This window comes from Scomber scombrus, chromosome 20 (assembly GCF_963691925.1).
Source record: "Scomber scombrus chromosome 20, fScoSco1.1, whole genome shotgun sequence".
NCBI classification, from domain to species: domain Eukaryota; kingdom Metazoa; phylum Chordata; class Actinopteri; order Scombriformes; family Scombridae; genus Scomber; species Scomber scombrus.
In genome coordinates this window covers 5,849,902-5,871,592 of record NC_084989.1, presented here as the reverse complement: position 1 = coordinate 5,871,592, position 21,691 = coordinate 5,849,902, and the positions used below count along the sequence as shown (strand labels likewise).

The window sequence follows — 21,691 nt, the reverse complement described above, 5'->3', positions numbered from 1 at the left end:
GCTGCACATTTAGCAAGCAAAAACTAACAGTTAGGGTCATGAACCCAATTCTTTGGGCAGTGAGTAGACCATTTTATCCCCATTCAAACCACCATACTTTATTTGTTTTTACACCAGTAGAGAAACAAATTTGGGTATCAGTGGACACATTTACCAACTCATTTTCTTTTTACATCTCACTGACTCCCTACTAGGAGCTATTTGAAGCTGCAGTCATTTTATAGCCTGCTGTCATTTAAAAGCCTTTATACTTGCGATTTTCATCTGACCCACTGCCCTTCAACGTGAGGGGACCACGTAGGCCAGCCAAGCAAGCAGCGAGGGAGTTGAGGATTTATAAAAGGGAGGAGGAACCTCCCTTCATAATCTGGCAAGCCCCAGTCTGAACTCAGAACTGGTACGGTAGCCAAATGAGCTCTGTCTGATAAGAAAAGCTGAGAGAAGCCAAAACGCTCCGGTGGCAACACGATCTAGCCAGCCAGGAGGGTAAGTGAAAGACCAGAGGAGTCACGAACGAGAAGCTGACTGAAAAGGGAGTTTAAGGAGGCGGATAGTGGATGAACGAGCGGGGGATGGGGTTGACAATAAGTGTGGGTGTGAGTGAGTGAGTGACTTAATGAGTGAATGAATAAAAAGGAAATATAAATAAAAGGGACATGATGAGAGATCAAGAGAGAATGTAAGCATTAAAGACTGGGAGAGGGACTGAGAGCTACAAACAATCTGAAAGGGATACCTTTCCTGCAACTAATTTTGAAGTCTTCTACCATCACATTACGTAGACTAAATTACAGTTTTATCTCTAACAAGTTAAAATTTCCTGGCTATCACACTTAGTTTTCCAATGCTAGAAAAAAAAAGTGTAAAACTGTACAACAGACTAGGAAAATGATTTCAACCCATTCAACCTTGTTATGAGAAGAAAGATTATGACATACACTACCAGTCAAAGATGTGGACAAACCTTCCCAATCTCTTAAATGAGAGTGTGTCCAAACTTTTGGCTGGTGCTGTACTTCATAACAACACACATATTTTTGTATCCTTTGGGACAATCCAATAACTTCAGGGAAGGCTCTCCGGCCCACAGCAGATAGCAAATGGCAAGATGTAGCAGGGGATCGGGGGGAACCGATTGCCCAAACTTATCACAAACTGTTAGTACAATCAAAATCCCCTCACATATTCCTGTTTTTCTCTCACCATTCCCAAGCTCTGTACGACCCATATTTTTCCCGATCCTTGATTATGTCCGAGTGCACTAAACTTCCCCCTCCACCTCATTACAAGCTACAGTCAGCCTTCATTCTCTCAATCCCCCAGGGGTACATCAGCCTCTCCTGGAGGCCTGACGAATGCCTTGGAACCACTGAGAGGCAGCTGGAACGAGGGGGGCAAATCCAACCTCCTGAACTCAGCATCAACTTCCCCTGTTCCCGCGATACCCTGTGGGTGCTATCATCAGCATCCAGCCATGCATGGCTACTAATGAGAAGTCCCTGCTCTGTTAAACAAATCCATAAACAGTCAGGCAAGAACCTAAATAAGCTGCAAGATGAACATGTGGAGGCATACACAAGTAAGAAACAAGGCAGGTAAAGACTCTTGAGCACCAAGATGGGCTTCCTGGTGTTGCAGCTAAACACTAGCAAGAACTGATGGCTAGTTTTACACCAAACCTTCAACGCCTGTTGGCACATGGAAGCCATTTCGGGCTATTCCTTGTGCATGGAAACAGTACAGGAAGTCAGAAGGGGAATGTCTACGTATGTCAAAGCACATGCACGCATGAGTGACAGCATGTGTAGGTGTGTTTTTGTGTGCATGCAAGCGTGTCTGTGTGTGTGTTTCTGTGAGAGCGCTGCCGTGGGCTTCTACCTGAAGTCAGGCCAAACATGCCCAAGAGAAACCTCAAAAGACTGGATGATTGATGCTGGACAGTCACTAAGCCTGATGAATGGGCTACACTATGTTAGCAATTAGAGACAAGGCGCCACTTAACCATCAAGTGGCTCAACTCTGCTATTTGCATGGAAAAAGATAGCATGGTGTGCGCACAAGATGGGGAAAACACTTTTTTTTTAAATGTTGTTAGAGACTGATTCTCCCTTCCTGTTGTCAACCATTGGTGCAGTTTGCCCTCTAGATGAGCATAAAAATAGACTCCAAAGAGCAAGTCTCTCCAGAAATTAAATGTTGGAGGGTAGAAAGAGAAATGCCCAGAAATCCACAGTCAAAAATAGAGACGAGAGGGGGGTCATCTTGGACTGAGGAGGGCCTTCTAGCTGTGGTCAATTAGTCATCAGTAAGGCGATCCAAAGCCTCCACTCCTAACGTGATCAGCTCCATATGCAGCTGCTGCTCCCAGCTCTATTCCTCCATTTCTAACACATAAATGCCTCTGACTGTTATTGTTGGGCTGGCTTGAACACAACGGCTTAGTCTTCGCTGTGATGAGGAGAACTGGAGCGACACTTGTCCATATCAAGCCATCACCCCTCCCAGCGTTTGCACTGGAGCGCACATGCTGACATGGCAGCCATATTAAGTATGTGATGACAAATGGCTCACACCTCATACAGTGCAGACACAAAAAAAATCCAATAGGGATTGAAATTTGGATCTGCTCATGTTTGAGAGTGTGTGTTTATTAGAAGGAATGGAATAAAAGCAATATTGTCCAGGGAACTGTCAGTGTACAGTAGTGCCATGAATCTATAGCAGATAAGATGAGTAAGACAAGCTGAATGTCTCGTTAGGTTAGCTTGGCTGGGATTAGACCAAATTAATGTCTGGCAAGCTAAATCTTTACAGGGCAATTAGAGTGCCCTCTGGCTGATGGACTGGATGGATGGCTGGATGACATGATGGAAGCTGGCTTGTACTCCGGTTGTACGGATGACGAGAGGGCTGGCCAGTTGTCTTGGCCTGGCTCATCACACGTCTCGGGGTCTGGGGCGAGCTATGTGTGGCCTGTCTAGAAAGTACCACAGTGGAACAGAAGGATCGTAGGATCTTCTTACCTCAACCATGGCCACAACCATAGCCACTCCACGATTCCTAACCCGCCAGGGAAAACAAGCACGGGGCTCCATTTCAAACCCACGGCCCTCGGCCCGTAACGACCACTCAAAACATCGCCCCTGAACCGAACCGAGCCCCGTGGCATTTGACAAACATTATTTCTCCCTCCAAATTGAGAGCGACAAGGGAAAACAAACGCGAGCGGCTCGGGCAAAGAGGCCGACGTGTTTTGACATGATGTCACTTAACAGCAAAAGTGTAACGGCGACAATAAACTCCTGCCGACTGCTGTGTTGACTGCTATGTTTAGAGGTATAAATACAAGTGTAGTGGAAACACATGCTGGCATTCTTCACGCCAGATGTTGACCATGGAAAAACAAAATACAAAGTGGGAATGGGCCTCCTGGACATTAAAATACAATTACCTCCAATCATATCTGGTGTTGGAGTGTGTCACTTCGTCTTACCTCACTGAGATGGCATAGTGCCCCCCACACATAACACACATGACCACTCTGAGGATATTTATGAGTTCTTACATACTTCCTCAAATACTACAGACTCCAGTCCTGCTCAGAAATGCTAAAATCATGTTATATTACTGTATTCGGTCATGATCAGAAAATTCATTTATTGTTATGGTCACCTATAAAGATTAATACAGTGCTGTAAAGAATTAAGGAATAAAGGAGCACTGATGAAAACCTGCCTTACTGTCGCAAAGAGGGAGAAAGAAGAAAGAAGCCTGAGAGCAATGAAAGGTGCTCAAGGTTTTATGTCAAATGATTTTTCTAGCTGATGCAACAGAGTCGCCACTGCAGACCAATTCCCTCAGGGTGACCTGTTGCATGCCTTTCCACCTGTTTTATTAAATCACTTGTGATTGCAACTAATAAAAGCTCCTCACCCCCACTCTACCTCTTTCATTCCTAGTCTGCCTTTTGCACTAAACCGGGCTCTGGTTTCCCTTTTTATTTCCTTAACCCTGGTCTTGACCTCCCGGTCGTAATTAACAAGTATACTGAGAAAAAGGAAAATTGCGGGTCATTATTATGATAATTATGGCGAGCAGGATGGATTCCAGGAGAAGCTGCCAGGTAATGTAATGCAGAGGGCCTTGTGACAGGACGGCTTACCTTCATTTGTCTTTCTCCACCCCCTCTTTAAACCTTAATGTTAGAGCAAGTCATTACCCAGTTGCTATGAAAACACACTTAGCAGCCCACCTCAGTACTTCAGACAGGTGCCGGTGAATTTGGTTGTGTGAAACTGTGTGAATCACCAAGTGCTTCTATTTGTTTCCATACTGTCCCCATGAATCACCATGTAGACTGAGCGGAATCGCCATCTCTTTGCTAGAAGCTGGACAGTGCCAGATATTTAGTCATTATGTACTGTATGTGTGTCTTGTCTGAGAGCCCTGCATGAGCTGCATGAGTGCATACAAAGAGACAGTTGTGTCATGGAGAGAGGTCCATCTCTGCTCTGGGATTGTTTAGTGTTTTCCCTGCCCTTATCCATAGTAAAGAAAACAGCACTTTCACATGTCACTTCTCATTTCCAAAGCGGGTGGAAGTGGGGCCGCTAAGGAGCACCCGGCTTGTTGGGCAACAATGCCCACATTCAGCCGCCGAGCCCTCTGGCTCTCGGAATGGCAAGCGGAAAAGAGCAGGAGCGCCGGGATGTGTGTCTACGTTTATGATTACACATGATGGGAGGAAGACGTTTTATTTAAGAGGGCCGTGAGATTAGGATCTGGGAAATGCCTCAGATGTGGCTTTGGAAGCCGTGCATGTTTTCACATTCACAACTCAACAGGCTGCAAGGGTGGTGTAATAGCCTTTGGACTGAGTGTAGTACAAGCACACATACGACCAAACACAGAGGCTTTCCCAGGTCTGCTTTACGCAATAATGGATTTTTTAAATGATGCTTGCACGAATGTGATGACACACATTAATCTATAAAGTGTGCTATTATAGGATTAGCCAAAAGCACACATTCTCAAGTTATTTATACAGAAACTGCTTCTCAATTACCCCCCCCCCCCCCCCAACACACACACACACACACACACAAAATGAATACATTAAATCTTACATTTATATACCTGTCATACACTTGATAATTATAGAAACGATAAATCAATTTTGAATATGTTAATATGTTACTAGTTTTGGCATTTTGCTTTTATTAAGTGATGACAGTAGAGCTATAGACATAAAAAATGGGGACAGAGAGAGGTATGGCCACAAAGGTCCACAGCTGGAATCAAAAAGGCTATTTTGCAAATATACAATATGTGTCCAAACCACTAACCCTGTCTACTCGCTACTTTTTAAACTTTTTTTTTTATAGAAGGTATTTTACTCTGGGTTTCAAATCAAATAATCCTATAAAAGGCATATAAATTACATCATCCTTTCAGCAGGTATCTCATGGCTTCAAGAAGTGCGGGAGTCAAAATCATCTTTCTGCTTAAAGGTTTCATCACAACTCAATATATACAGTAAACCTAAACTTTAAAAAAAAAACGTATTTCTATCAATAACATTGACAGAATGCAGCATACACAGGTGAGTGGGCCAATATTCATATACATTCTTGACAAATACTTAGGGTCTTGTGTGAAAAACATTTAAAAAAAAAAGCTAGAATGGTTCTCATATTTCTGTGCTGAGTTGGGCAAAGTAAAAATTAAATGCACATCATAGCAAACTCTTAATTTATCCCTTCCGGTCCAGATATCAATCCCCTGCATTTACAGGAAATAACAAATATCAGTGTATTTTTAAAAAACACATAAAGGGAACTTAGGCCCTTTCATGTACACACATTCCACACATATAGATGGCCACACACTCTCCCACACACACACACACACACACACACACACACACACACACACACACACACACACACACACACACACACACACACACACACACACACACACACACACACACACACACACACACACACACACACACACACACACACACACACACACACACACACACACACACACACACACACACACACAGAGCCAGTTCACACCAGCAGTGCTCTCCACTTGTCCTCATGTTTTCGAGTATAGTGCTCCATCTTCCTTTGCAGTGCTCCCAAGACACTGCGGCCTAATCCATCAAGTGAAAGATATATTGCTTTTAAAGCACATGGGCCTATCTGTAAAACACTAACATGTGTGCTGTCTGCTCTAATCTCATTAGCTGCTCCATTAATTCCCAGCCAATGTCATTACTTTCCCCTTGCTTTCCACTTTCTGATGTAAACAGACAATAGAAAAGTCACTTTAAAAAAAAATCCACATAGATCTATCCAGTCTCGTCCTTTGATAACTGTCTCAATCACGAAACTTTCTCCAAAGTTTTTAGCCACGTTGGGGTTTATTCATTGTGTAAAACTGTCTTTGTATACATTCACACCGGCACAGTTTAAATACGTAATGATGTGGATGGTATTTAGATTCGATTGAGAAGGACACTGTCTGCAACGCTGAATGAATGTGTTTGTGAAGCCTTCCAGACAAGTGGAATCAGTGCAGCCACAATCCGACTGTCCTAATTGTGTCAGAGAGGAGTGGAGGCCCGCCTGCCGCAGATGAGAAAAGCATGGCATGTCAAATTGCCAATAGCTCATTCCAGCGACTGCCATTCATGGAAAACTAAGTTCGTCACAATCCGAATCGATCGCAAGACTTTCCTGTCTCGTCGCAATGATCAACTCCCTTATTAAGTAAAGAAAATCCACCGGCATCAATCATGTGCTTGGAGCTTTTACAATAATAATGTTGGACATGTCATCTACATCTGTATGTGCAACGAGTACTATAGTTCTGGAGTTGAACCGATGCTATTTGTGGGTCTATAATGAGAAGTCCAGCTGATTCACTGGTATCCAGTGGCTGGGGCGGCTGGGTGGCCAGGCCCAGTAGTGGTATAGCAGTATTGATTGGTGCTAACTGGTGCCAGGCAGGATGCTATGTAGGTTGGCACTGCCAAGTGGATGGCACAGACCCTGCAGTCTACAGTTTCCATTCAGTTGCACCCAGTGACACCCCGTCATAATGGGAAAACCAATCCTCCGTGTGCAACAACACAGAGCAGGGAGGAAAAGGGAAGTAGAAGAGGAAGGAGAGTGATAGAGCCTGACATTGATCCTGTCACATTCCTGGCAGCAGGGGTTTTATGGCTGCTAATGATGCCTAACAACCTGGGGGAGGAAGAATCGAGGGAGAAAGGAATGGATGGAGTGTCAATTTTGTACTGGTAAGGATCATTTTTTGCAAATGCATAACAGAAATGTGGCATAATCTATAACTCTGAACAACAGGTGTCCATTAGGGCTTGGAAGAGAAAGGAGAAGGTGAAACTCTTTGCTTCAAAGACAGTGACATGCATTATGTATAAGTGGTAATCTCATAAAAGCAAATAAAATGTGTTAGCAAAAACTTAAATAAATATGAATGACAACAGAAAGTGGACCTGATAGCAAAACCAGATGAAAGAAGTGAATTAGAGAGTGGGAGCAAGCGAGACACTGAAAAAAAGAAAAGATGGTGTGCTAGCAGGAAAACATTTCAAGATGAACTGAGTGGGAGAAATGAATGAACGGCATTCCGGCAGTGATGAGAACAGGCACCGACCGAGTGCCATTGAGAGAGCCGACAAGTGATGTATAAAACGAACGTGAAAACAGCAGGGCACACGCAGCGAGCATCTCTAAGTCTGCTATTTACATCTGCGTCACAGGGCTCCAAGAACATCCAAATGAGAGGAACAGAGCCGGCCACAGCGTGCTTGTCAGCCTCTAATGTTCTCACATCATACCAATGGTCACCCTGAGCAGCTGCGGTGTGCCCGCCGCCTGTTGGCGTTCAAAGTCATCTTTTGCTACTTAACGTATTCTGTGTGTGTGTGTGGGAATTTCTTCTGGGTGACGCTCTGGCGCTCGCTGTGCAAATAAATGTCAATTAGCAAGTGCTTCGGCCTGTAATTCTTACAATTATCATTAAAATTGTTAAAATATGGAGTGAGAGTACAGCAATGTCAAGGAAATGACACTTAATTAAAAGAAATGGCTTATTTCAGAGTTAATTAACAACAAAAGTTTAAACACTGCATGCTTTTTTAAGGTGGACTTTTGCAGTGCATGTTTTATTCCTCTCTAGATCCTCCAAGCTCCTTGGTCTTTTTTTTTTTGGCTGGGGGAATAGAATTGTGTAATACCAGTGCATTCTGGCTTCTTCCAGCTTTTGTCTACAGTTCTCCTATTAGTCAGTCTGCACTCCAGCCCTTTATCACCAGAGGCAAACTGCACCAGTATATCAGCAACACCCGCCACATACTCAGCTCTGACGCAACACTCAAATTTAGACCCCCACCAAAACTGTTCTGAAACCTTATCCAAAATAACACATTCTTTTAATAAAGAGACATGGCCGAGCTAATGTTTCTGTATGCGCGCACATGTTTGTGCCGCTCTCCAAACCCAATTATATCATTGTCCCGGCACTCGAGCTAATAAATCAGCCGGTTTGGGAGTGCAGCGGGAGAGCAGGGAGTATAACACAGAAATAGGGAAGAAGAAGAAACAGAAGAAGAAGTAGAAGAAGAAGAAGAAGAAGAAGAAGAAGAAGAAGAAGAAGAAGAAGAAGAAGAAGAAGAAGAAGAGGAGGGAGGCTGAACTGGAAGATAGTTTCACCGAAATGTGGCATGAAGTCACGCTCTGAGAAATGATAGCAATAAATCAGAGCTACTGAATACAATCCACACAACTAATCACAATTAACTTAATGGATGAGTCATAAAGAACGGGGTCCTGCGTGCTAACTGCAGCCCAGCAAAGAACTATAGATCGAGACAAAGGCAGATGGTGGAAGAGAGAGAGAGAGAGAGAGAGAGAGAGAACGAGGAAGAAAATAAAAGAGAGCAAAGTAAGGAGAGACGAAAAGGAAATTAGATATGTACAGCCCTGTTGTTATGATGTCAAGTTTGAGAATTTCAGGCTGATTATATGAAATTGCGAGTTAAAGGCCACATCCAAATCAATTTGGTGCGGCGGTGAATGAGGATCCTGCTCAATTAGAGGGTTTTTTATTGGTTAGTGGAATGGCTGTGACTTCACCATAAGGATCTGACCTGCTGGCTGTTTCCTTAATGTACGACTGAACTGTTCATTAGGGTCAGTTTCCACTTAAAGACATATAGGATGACAATCGCTGCCATGTCTAAGGGTTAGAGGTAGATGGGTAAATGCAGAACGGTAACATTTACTGTCAAATTAGAGGGTCACAAAACACAGGGCTGCTTCACTTTTACAAATGACGAGTAACATGAGCGCTTGGTAAGGACTATTAAGGCCAAGTACAACATTTTATCATATGTCAATACCATGTCAGCACATCCATTCAAATTAACGTTGTATTTTTCTGATATTTCAATGTTGTTCTTGTGTTAAAAACTTATAATAACCAAGAGAAGAGGTCTATAATAATATTTCATTGCTAATCATGTACAATATTGTGTGCAAAACAAACAATAATTGTGTCAAAAGAGTTTGGCAGAGGGTTATCGACAGCCTGAAGAGCATGCCAGTGGGTGAGCACGTTATGGATCTCTTAACCTTCTCTTAACCCTAACCCCCGTTTGCAGAGGCGGAGGCTTAAGATTGTGGAGTAAGCTCAAAAAAGAGAGGTTAGGTTAAAAAAAGAGAGACATATGTGAAGCTGTTGTGGGGTTCCTGGCCCACATTCACATGACACAAAGAGAGATATGCTCACAGGTTTCACTTCTTTGTGCTGCAGTCTTATTTGAAGAAAAATGGTGCTGACTTGGTGTGAAAGGTTACTGTGAGTAAAAATGACAAATTACCGACCGTAAATTATTTTCAGACTTGACTTACGGACTGTGAAAAAACCTTTAGCTACACAGTAGTACATGTATATAATGGCTGTTGTAGAAGTCCTACTTTTTCCTGAAAGTTAATCCCCACAGGAACTATTTGATAAATTCAGGTTTTACTCTCCTGGCGGACTATATACTATAGACTGATGTATTATATACTATATTTTTCAGTGTCATCTGACAGGGAATAGCTTCAGGCTCTGACCTAAAGGTGTGTGTGAACGTAAATGAGAAGATAGAAGATGTAGGCATGGAGTCAGTGATGTAAGGGAAGTACAGTTCCAAGAACTGCACTAACATCTGTGCTGACTGAAGTTGCTCATCTCTGTGTGCTGTCAACTGTCGTACGGATAAAGCACCAAGGCACATATAATCTTTCAGTATTCATTGTTTAGCCACTGCACACACAGAACAAGAAAAACATGAATCTGTCTGCCCCACAGTAGCATCCTACTGTTGTCCACACCACGGTCAAGCCTAAAATTATAGCCACAGGAGATTATGGGCAGAGGTTGTGCCCTTTCGGTCCTTTGGACAGTGAACAGGGCAGCTAAGACTTACAGGGGTGAAACCGCTTCTCAGCAATGAGTTGAAATGAACTTCCAAATACTCCTACATGTAAGATGTTACTGTATAGTTTTCTCACAAAAAAATGTCAATTTTCATCTGTAACCAGTCACCACTGCTGTGGGATAGACAGATCAGTCACTGTTGCTATTACCTTGACGAATTAAATGTTATTTTTGGAAGTCATCATGACTTGTTTCCCAGCTAGAACTCTAAATCTGTAGCCTTTTGAGCATCAAAGCAATGTGGGGAGTGAATATACGTAATTAAGTGGTAGAAACAGCTTTCAAAGGGCTGCCAGTGCAAAAATATTGCGGGTATACTGATCACACATTGTACTTTTAGAAAAACAATAAATCATACCTCCTCTAAATTAGAATAGTTTTTCTTTTTCTTTCTTTTTTTTCTTCTTTTAAATAAAACTGACCTGGTGTAGACCCATAAGAGAACAGTGAAGGAACAGCAACTTCTCTATTTAGATATAGTCACTTTGAAACACACAATGACCAGTTTGTACCCTTCGCCTATAAACTACAACTGAGCCACTTGAGCACTACAAAAATATATTCAACATAATTAGCACCTTCAATATTGTGCAATAATACACAATAACACACATCATAAATGTGTGTTTCAGGTGTTCTCAGGAGCCAAATCACTTAGATAAAAAAAGAATAAAGTCACGTAATGGAATAACACCAGCTAGATGATTAAGCTGACTTGGGCGGGTGTAAATCACATTATGGTTTTGGGGAATGTTATCCAACATCAGACTCAAGAGAGGCCGAAGCAGGAAGCGCCCACGACAATGTGTGTTGTGAGGGAGAAAGCGAAAATTCCTCCAAGCCACATTATTACGTTCAGCAGCTCTACAGAATATGCAACAGGCAGGAACCCAAAAATGGCTTAGGTGTGTTCTGTTTTCCCCAGCGTGTGGTGAGAGGAGTGCGCCGGCCTGGAGCCAAGATGGTGGTCAGGGTGAAAACCACAAAGTGAAAATAGAGGCAGCCAGGGCCAGGACATGTCCGGCATGGATCAAAGAGAGGCGGGGCCTCGGCACACAACAAAGTGCTACGATGACAGATGGAGGTCTCTGACAGGCCATCGAGGACTTGAGTAGTAGAGTGTTTATGTGTCGCAGAACACTGAGGTCAGTCATGAGAATCAAGCGATCACAACAGTCACAACAGAGATAATCATGCAAGGAAAAAAAAGAAAACGAAACCAGCACCAATTAGGTTTGGTTGGGTTGCAGAGGCCTATTCCCAAATGTGCCAGACGAGCGGACACAGCCAGGGGAATGCAAGGAATGGCAGTTATCGGACAATGCAGACAGACATCCAGGATGTCGAGGGGTGGAGTGAAAATGAGAAGGCCGGCCAAGACGTCGCTGCTGTACAGTTGGGGCCGGAGGTTGAGACGGACGAGTGGTTGTTAACGTCTGGGACAATGTCTGAAGAGCACGGACATGGGAAGCATGTTACAATGAGAGAACAACACTGACCAGCATAGAAAAGGAAGACGCTCGCAGACACCGAGCCTAGACTGGCTGAAAATACCCGCGGCCAAGAGCAGGGTAATTGTGGTCGGTTTTGGTGTGCTTACAACTTCAAGGTTGTGGGTTGGATTCCCACAGGCGAGTACCTCGAAAGCATGTATGGTATTGGCCTGACTTGTGGTGCGGATACTGATTTAATATAAAAGGGATTCAGAAATACAGGGCTTAGTGAACAAAGCCTAGATAACAGGATTTTCCTAACATAAAGATGTTAGCCATAAATAAAAAAGAAGCTCTTTTTCTTCACTTCCAAAAACACATCTTGCAATCTTCTGGGAGCTTCTGAAAACCACTATGTACATATTAATCAAATACAGAATTTGTTAAGATTAGGACTTACGAGAGGCTCCTTGTTTTTAACCAGTCTTATGATCTTCACTGAATCCTCATCGTCGTCGATGTCTTCGGGCAGTGGAGGTAGTTCAGGGTCGTAACTCTTCTGGGCAACTGTGTCGTGGACCGACAGAAGGCTCTAGAGGAAGGAGAGGGATAGAGAGAAGGGAGGAAATAAACAATAGGCAAGGGTTATCAGTCAAACCGAAAAAGGCCTTAACCTTACCTTAGTCTAATTAGCTAAAAATATACAAGCTATTAAGAGTTCACTCTATCATTCTTTCTTTAAGCAGGATAGAGAAAAGGCAGAGACTGCAGGGAGGATGGTTATGTATTGGGGTGTCTCCTTGAAATGCTGGGTGATGGATTTGAAAGCATTCAAGCCAGTACTTGTAGCTACATGCGTTAATTGTCATTAGGCCCATACTCTCCCACCATACATCTCTCTGATTAAAGGCAACCAGCCCCCGCCCTGGACCATTGCTCACAAGGGATAGTGAGTGGAAGGGGTGGGGGCAACTTTGGCCAGTGCCGTTGCTTTCCAGTTGATGGTGGTGAACACTCAGAGAAGCAATGTTTTGCGATGTTCGCCCGGCAAGGCTCAAAGTAATGAAGTTCTCAGCCGCCTCAGATATTTCACACGTTCACGAGCAGACATAAAAAATAAGATGGGACGCAGACAAGAATGATGCCATTGAGACATTCATTTTTCAAACTATTTAACGACTCCATGTCCGGACCAAGATGCAGCTGGACGCGTGCTGCTTTTTCCGTGGTTGAGGAGGGGAGAGAAAGTGAGAAAAACATCTTCCACCCCATGTGCCAGACGCAAGTAGGGAGAGGGAGAGAGAGAGGGAGAGAAAGAGAGAGAGAGAGAGAGAGAAGGAGGGGGGTGAGAGAGAAAGAGAGATAAAAGAAAGGAGAGAGAGAGAGAGTGAGAGAGAGAGAGGGAGAGAGAGAGAGAGAGAGAGAGAGAGAGAGAGAGAGAGAGAGAGAGAGAGAGAGAGAGAGAGAGAGAGAGAGAGAGAGAGAGAAGGATATGGTGAGAAGAGGAGCAGTGTGTTTTATGACATGGGAGCATGCTGCAGTACAGCGTTCAAGATGTTGCTAACTGGGAGCAGATGAGAGGAGGAGACACAACTGAAACTCTGTGGCTGGGCTCCACTGAGAGACAAGCTGACCAGCATACATGCACACACACAGTTTATTTTGTTTACTAGTGAGGACTTGGCTCTATTTATTCCCTTTGTTCTGACTGTAACCTTCAAGGATCGTTCCAGCCTTTTTATATTTTAAATATAGTTTTAGCTATCATTATGATGAGAAACTCCTGTGGCACTCCTATGATTTAAGGTTTTAGGAAGACCATGACCTTCAAGGCCACAGGGTCAAGTCCATGCAGGGATCTTTGTTGCGTGTCATTTTCCATCTTTCATCCCCTGATTTCCTGTCATTTCTCTACTGTCCAATCTGTAATAAAGGCATAAATTGTCTTTACATTCTACTCCTGTAGTCAATTTGTTAGCTCTGAGAACATGGTAACTATCACCACTAAAAACTAAATCTGTTGAGGCAAGAAACACAGGCAGTTAGACAATCATATAGGGTTTTCTTGTCCTGGACTTTGTTCTAGTAACATTGCAGCGTTCCCAGAACTCAGCAGTTAACGTGAGTACAATGTTATCATATCCGATATAAAGGGATAGCCAGAGCTACAAAAGTAAGGTCCAAGGTGAAATAAAATGGATATAAAAAACCTCTACATAACCTAATCCTAATTCTAACTCATACCCTAAACCCACACTAGATACTAACCCTAAATACAGTTCTAACTCTAATTTAATTAACTGAAGAAATGCAGACAGGACAAAATTGACTCAAATTCCAAATAGATCACCATTTACTTCTGCATTTTTCTCTTTCTGTCCTCCCTAAATTTTCTTGTTTTCTTGGTCCTCCTGTCCAAACTCCTCTCAAATACCATTAATCCTCTCTATACTTGTTTGCTCTTCAGTTTTATCTTTCATGTATTTTCCCCCAAAATCTGTCCAGCATCAGTTTGTTCATTTCTTAGAACGGGCCCAACAGTGTGCTCCGGGCTTTCATCTGCACAGTACATAAACACGCACATTGTGTTGTATTGTATGTCTGGGGATGCTGTCATTATAGTATTGAAATATTTTCTTGGAACACAGTGGAAACCAAAACTGTTTGCAGATGAGAACGATAAAAGCAAACTGAATAGGACTGGGATCCCAAACCTGTGCTCGGTATAACATATAAATTGTGTTCATGGTGCCGTGTCAAACCGTGGACGGAGAGTTTGCAGTTGCAGTCTCCACAATGTTGTGATGTGATCAGTAATGTTACAGTTCTAAGACTCTGAGCACCACATGTGAACATACATGACTTTATAATAGAGCTATAGCCGCTGAATGGAAACAGCACTCCACGCAAAGCTGAATAAAATATTGCAGGGTAAATATTTACAGAAGAATGACTTTGTAGCCACTATTTCTTTTTCTGTTTTCTTTCCTTTCTTTTTCTGTGTTTTTTCATCCTCAGGGGGTATGAGAAAACCAATTCTAATTTGGTGTTGTATCGAATTCCCAGAGTTTTCTGAAAACATCCTTTGGTGAAAGCTGGCCGGTGACGCGACAGAGAACCTGGAGAAGAGGGAAGCATTTTGAGTTTGAGGTTGGATACATGTGGTGTTGTGGCTCTCTTTATGGTGTTTGACTGTCAGTCATAGCACCTGATCTGTGTCATGACAACATGTGGGTCTTCCTGGTGTCCATCACGCCCTCAGCAGGGTAGGACACCCGTGAAGGTCTGGTGCCTGAGAAGCAGAACTACAGTGATCCGCTGCTGCTGTGCAGTCTTTCAGATTGGAGCAGTGGTGAAACAATTAGTTGAATAATCTGTTAGTTATTCAACAGAAAATAAAAAAAGATGATTTTGATAATAAAGCAAAAATGCCTCTCAAATATGAGGATTGCTTTTCTCTATTTTGTATCGTAGTAAAATGAAACATGTTGGATATTGTACTGTTAGATCACAAATTTGAACGCTTGTTGGAATCTGGGAAATGGTGACGGGCATATGTTCTTATTTTATGACATTTAATAGATTGCTAAATACAATTACATGAACTTTTAATATTCTCACTACAAAATGTGGATGTTGTAAAAGTAAAAAATGGAATACAGCAACGAAAATGATACAAAGGACTCCAACAGAAAAAAATGTCCTGTGCTCCATCTTCACGCAACCTTTCCTCCACTAACCTGCCAGTTGCTGTTTCTTCTGAACTCTATCCATCAGGCCTAATATCCTGACCTGTGAATGTCCTCTCATCGATGGCACTTCCTTAAGTCTGGCATTGCTCCCCACTGCCACATTCTCCCCCATGGCCGTGCCTAACAACCCGTAACAGAGCCACAGCTAATTCCTTGTAAAAACGTTCTAGGAAGTAGCAGTAACAGCTGTATGCTAATAGATAGCACATGGTACATGGCCTGGCTGGTGACCGTTGACATGGGAGCGTAACTACACAGGTACAGATATGTTTAACACACACGTACACACAAGGGTCTCTGTGTGGAAGCTTACTTCCTGGGTTTATATGAGTCAGTGGGTCTTGTTATGCCTCAGTGTTGGTGGATTAGCTCCCTAATCAAATCTAAAGTTATATCCTTGTTTAAGCTCGGCCCTGCAGCTGAGGCCTGAAGAGAGGAGCAGGGGGAGAGAGAAAGAGAGAGAGAGAGAGAGAGAGAGAGAGAGAGAGAGAGAGAGAGAGAGAGAGAGAGAGAGAGAGAGAGAGAGAGAGAGAGAGAGAGAGAGAGAGAGAGAGAGAGAGGGTGAGGAAGAAAGATGAAGGGAAGCGAAACCACCCTTGTTTTCCAGGCATCCCGTCCTTTCTCGGTTCGTGTGTTTGTGTTCATTAGGCATAATAGGGATCCTAGAAAAACAGATCACTGAGCTTGACTAAATAAACCTGCTCCTACATTCCTGGCATTGGCCTCTCATTAAAGCCCCCGGCCCTGTCACCGGCCCGCTCGTTTTTCAGCTGGCGGCGCTGGATCGGTGCTGGGTAACTGCTTTCCTCCAAGCGGGAGGCACTGCGCTGTGAGCGTTTTGCCCCCGGAGGTGCTGCTGTAGGCCAGCTCAGATACGACACTGGCGCCCACCCTCCTCTCTGAGCCTTGAACCCCTGCATGCACCACTCAGAGTCAAGCAAGAGCGCGTACATACATCTCTACCTCCATACATGCCGGCAGAAACAGCCGACCATCATAATTGGCACTTTCATCACTGTCAATATTAGTCTTGCTAAAGGGGGGCTAATATGGGCAAAAGTTGTTTTTTCATGTGCGAATCGTAAAAGAGAGTTTGAGGTGGGGAGGGAAAGCAAGAGAGAGAAAAGGAAGAGAAAGAGAAGGGGAGTTTTAAAGAGCCTGATTTATAGCCCCACCCTAGGAATGGATCATTTCAGCCATAATTAAGAGTGATACAATTACTATCGCACAGAGACGCCATTCAAAGGAGGCAGCCATCTGCTTGTGTTTTACACCCCCGGCCCTGTGATTTACACTGGGGCTGGCTGGTACGGTATCAAGTGCCCTGGAGGACAGATGGAGACAGAAAGAGAGCAATGTTTTAAAGCTTCGTTCTCGAAAGCCCACATGCTGCCTACGGTTGGAGACGCGATGTCAAGAAAACGCCAAGATCCTCCGGTGCCTCAGTGTGTTACAGTAAAAAAAGCTCTCTCTCCAAACAGAAGATGCTGGAACTAATCTATCGTTGACCGAGTGTTCCCGATGAAGCCAGCAGGAGCGCTTCACCCGGCGGTTTCAAACCCAGATGCTCGAAACCTTGTGATAGACTCAACACACGAGAATGGAGGTCATGATGCTGAGGGGCGGAGAGGGAAGGTGGGAAACGGTGTATGTGTGTGTGAACACATGCAGATGTCAATCGCTCAACTTGACAGCACTGTGGTAACATAAGAGATATCCAAGTTGTTTCCTTTTTTTCTTATTTTGAAAGGATCTCATACAGAGAAATCATATAAAGTCATGTTGACACTAAACACAGGATGCGGCTCAAGCCCAGCCACTTTCATTTTATATCAAGAAAAAATAAATAAAAAGTGGTTTGTGCAGCGTTGAACTGACTGTGAGACAATCCCTGATAAAGAGATCAGTGTCCAACAAATGAAGAAATGTTTGTTGTAGCCGTAGTTCAAGTGATAAGATCGCCTCTCTCGGCCTCAGCTGTTGCGCTTTTGACACCGCCGTCTGCTGAGGTGCACTGGCCAGTAGTAGAGGAAGCAGTAGCTGAATATTTTCCATTGTTTGGTGTGGAATTGTTTTGGCTGACCTTGTTCTGCACTCAGCTGAGGTCGGTGGAGTGGTGTGTGGAGGCGGTGGGAAAAAAAAAAAAGAGACGTAGCAGTGAATGGAGAAAGCAAATAGACAAAGAGTGAAAACAAGTAAATATTGGTGAGACTCCTTCCTCTGTAGACAAAACTGAAGCTGGATAGAGGAAATTTGTACCTGTGTAGAGGTAGTGTTGTTTTTACTGGATTGGTGAAACAGCCGCAACAGCTTATTTAAATAAATTCCACACTCAAAAGTGATGTCACGCTCTACTACACATCCTTAAGCATGCTTTGACATCACTGCAGCAAAGGTGAGAAGTTAAAGCACTGGAGGTCAGCAAAAACAAGCTGCTGTTGTTGTCAGTCTTTAAACTCAGTAAGCATGATCATCTGGGGTTGGCGTGAGCGCTTCAGATCTACTCTGGGGCTGGAGAGTTGCTGTGAACGTAATATTTGCAAGGTGAGAACAGAAACAGTGCAGACACTCCACGAAAATGGCAACGACCAAAATATTCCAATCTGGTTGTTCACATTCAACTCATTTTGGCAAATATCTAATACCTCTTAGATTTATTTCCATATTTGAAAATGAAAAAAATCCATGACGTGCAAGTAACATTGGAGTTTAAGCTACGCAGACGTTACCTTCCACCAGATCCATCTCTACAACCACTGTGTGTGTGTGTGTGTGTGTGTACACCTGGCCCTCGGTCCTGTCTCCTGACGCTTCGCACCTCATCCGCTGAAGGCGCCAGGCTTCCAAAACGATGACTTTCACGAGTTCTGCGTTTTGATGGATTGACCCTTTGCCACGCCAAATACCTTCACCGTAGGCGTAATTAAAATAATAAACGCAGCATTTCTGACACGGGCATGTCTTCGCTGAGAGCGCGGCCATTTTTTTGACGGTACATTTCACTGGCGCGGTCGACAGAGATGTAGGAGATTAGACAGTAAACAGAGGTGTGATCGATTCTCAACGTTTGTCTTCGGTAGAGTGGCTGCGTTGAATGTGTGGAGGCGAATCCATCGTCATGTGTCGATGTGGAATCGTGTGTTAACTCAATTATATTTGACCCCGTTTTCTGACACCTTTCTGTTCCATATCTGTACATCTTACTGTATGTGTGTGACTGTATTATTTTAATTTCTTTAAATCATTGCATCACCAGTATAGACGTCCAAAAACTCACATGATGACCTGACTTTCTTACCCTGATCCTTTTGGGAACCACTGTCTCCTCTCACTTGACACTGAGAGGTATTGAATATCTGTGTGCGCTGTTAGTGTGTATGTGTGTTGTGCCGGGGGAGGACTTCATACTGAGCTGTTGTTTCTGGCAGAGCCCAAATAAGCATGACAACAGTGCATTAAAAAAAAGAAAGGAGGCTGTCCAGCTCTCCTTCCATTCCGCCATTATAAAGGCAAGCGCTGTCTGGCTGAGACACCTGGAGGGCCTGACGGATGGCCCGAGTTACGCGTTTGAAAATAAAAATGTGTAAATTTATTTTGTGGCTGTCTGGGTCTGGCTAACAAGGTCGACGGCTGCAGCCAAGAGGACAAGAAAAAAAAGAAAAAGGAGAAAAAAACAAAAGCCTGGCTCCGACCGCCTCGTTAGTTTGTGTAAAGCGATCTGCGCTGTTGTGTGATGACATGAGTGAGGATTTTTTCACTATAGTGTGGTCCACTACAAATAAGATACAGGGTTATAAAATAAAAATAAAAAGAGGATAATTTAAGCCTGTATTGAAGATAATCTTTTGATAGGAACCAAACTCACCTTCACGTGGGCTTTGTCCAGTATTTTGAGCAGCTCTTTGATTTCTGCGTTGGCTGATTTCCCTTGTAGCTCCTCGGACAACTAAAAAGGAGAAGAAACAGAGACACTATGAATGCCTTTGAAGAGACTGTCAAAAAATGTGCGTGTGTTACCACCATTTAAACGATTCTCTCTCTATGACGACCTTTGAATGCGGCCAGTTGGAACTATAAAAGATCAAGTATAACCTGCTCTTATGGGCCTTTTTTACTCAAGGGCATCTCAGTGGTGGTGATGAAGGAGGGGCAAGTGCTGCAGTTCCACTTTTTCCTTTTTCTACCCAGATTGACTTTGCCAGGAGACTGAATCACCACCACTGCCTAAAGGTGATCAATAAGTCTAATTATTTCTTCTGTTCTACACAACCTGCACAACATGTTTTTCCACTATTTAGTATTTAGTAGTCAAAGCAAGAGAAATGTATCTGCTACTAAATTCAAATATATCAATTAGTAATGCAGTAAAATTATTCCATGCAGTAACTGGGATGCTTTTCCAAGCATTATTTTAACTATTATTGGACTTGTGTTCAAAAGTCCTGTACCCAGAAGGGGAGTGTATAACATCAGAATAATCCTTCATAAGCTTCTGGAAAAAGAAAAGTTGTATACTCAACTCATCTCAGACACTGTACTTTCAGGAGGCCCCAAGGGAGCTGATATTGTGCTAAATTAGGTGCATCTTAGTGGGAGGCAAGGTCACAACTAGTCATGGGACCTGAACTTTGCAGTTGTTGCCATCTTTCTGTTGATTAAATTTACTATTCAGCAGGATCATTTTTCAATAAAAATTTCAAGAACAAAAGAAAACAGTCCACTTCTCTTGGAAACAATGGGGGCTCTGAGAGCTTCTCTGAGCATTGGGACCGAGCTGGACTGAATTCATGATAAATGTCTGGTAGCACTGAGACAAGTGACTCTGCCTCTAAAGCTCAGGCCACGCTCCTCCGGCTGCCCCTGATTTATGGATGATCCTCCTGGATGCAGTGCGAGCGTGGAGAGGAACGAAGAGCCGTCGCACACAAAGACCTGCCTGTACTGAGCTGGGATCAGGAGCCGATGTTGAGAACGCAATCAGGACCAGAGGAAATCACAGCCCGGAGTGTCTAGATGTGTGTGTAGTCGGTACAGAGAGAATGTATGTGAACTGTATCACAGGTGCAGCAATACGTACAAAGTATAAAGCAGAGAATACTGTTAGCTTAAATTCTATGTTATATGTGAAGAATGTCAAAACCACAACCATCCATGTGACGACTCTGTTCAGCTGTCATCACTTTATCACAGGAATATTGTGAAAATAGTAGAAAATGAGATATTGAAAGAACATTTCATTTTTATTTATGCTTAATAAGCATAAATCATGTAAAGTGTGGTAGCTGTTTTATAAAATACAGATAAAACTGACAAACTATGGGCTGTTTTGGCAAAAAAAATGGCACGATGAAAAAAATTAGGGAAATAAATAACATTTTTTTGGACTGTAAGGCTTTATTTTCTTTGTTAATAAGGTGAAACTCTTTATTGTACTACACCTCATATTTACTTCATATTGTATGTGTCTTTATTTACTCATCATTGTCATTTTGTCTCTCCATGTTGTATTACTACTCTAATACTCATAATTTCTGTAAATACAACACCTATCACATGTCTGTCTGTTGCCTCCTCTGTTCCTTACCCTCAAGTTTCTCCCTTTTCCTCTCCCTGTAACTGTTTTTTTTTTCTTATCTAAAGATAGAGGGTGTTTTTTGTACAGATTATGAAGCCCTCTGGGAGACATTTGTGATTCTGTTGCTTGGTAACGTAAGAAAAATTCATACAGAGAACAAACAATATAAAACTTCATATATAAAAACAACAGAAAATCTGGTGAAGATTATAAAGTTGCCACAGTAGACTTGGATAGATACAAATCAGCTCACAGTGGTTGAAAGTGTACCAGGCTACCTGAAACATTTCCAACAGTGAGGCATGACCGATAAATCTACAAGTCCAATAATAAAAATATCCAAACATTTAACAGAAAGATGAATTCTCTAATTGCTAACAGACGCAAATTTACACTTAAACACAAAC

The 21,691-nt window shown here is 43.0% G+C and overlaps 1 protein-coding gene across 4 annotated transcripts in view; it reads right to left on the bottom strand.

Moving 5' to 3' along the window:
* Positions 1-21,691, bottom strand: part of mpp7a (MAGUK p55 scaffold protein 7a) — a 135,442-nt gene that overhangs the window by 47,380 nt on the left and 66,371 nt on the right. For all 4 annotated transcript variants that reach the window (XM_062441539.1, XM_062441538.1, XM_062441540.1 and 1 more), the window contains 2 exons: positions 19,575-19,655; positions 12,418-12,549 (listed from right to left, as the gene is read on the bottom strand). In XM_062441539.1, the coding sequence (XP_062297523.1) occupies positions 12,418-12,549; positions 19,575-19,655 (213 nt within the window). The remainder of the gene's footprint in view (positions 1-12,417; positions 12,550-19,574; positions 19,656-21,691) is intronic.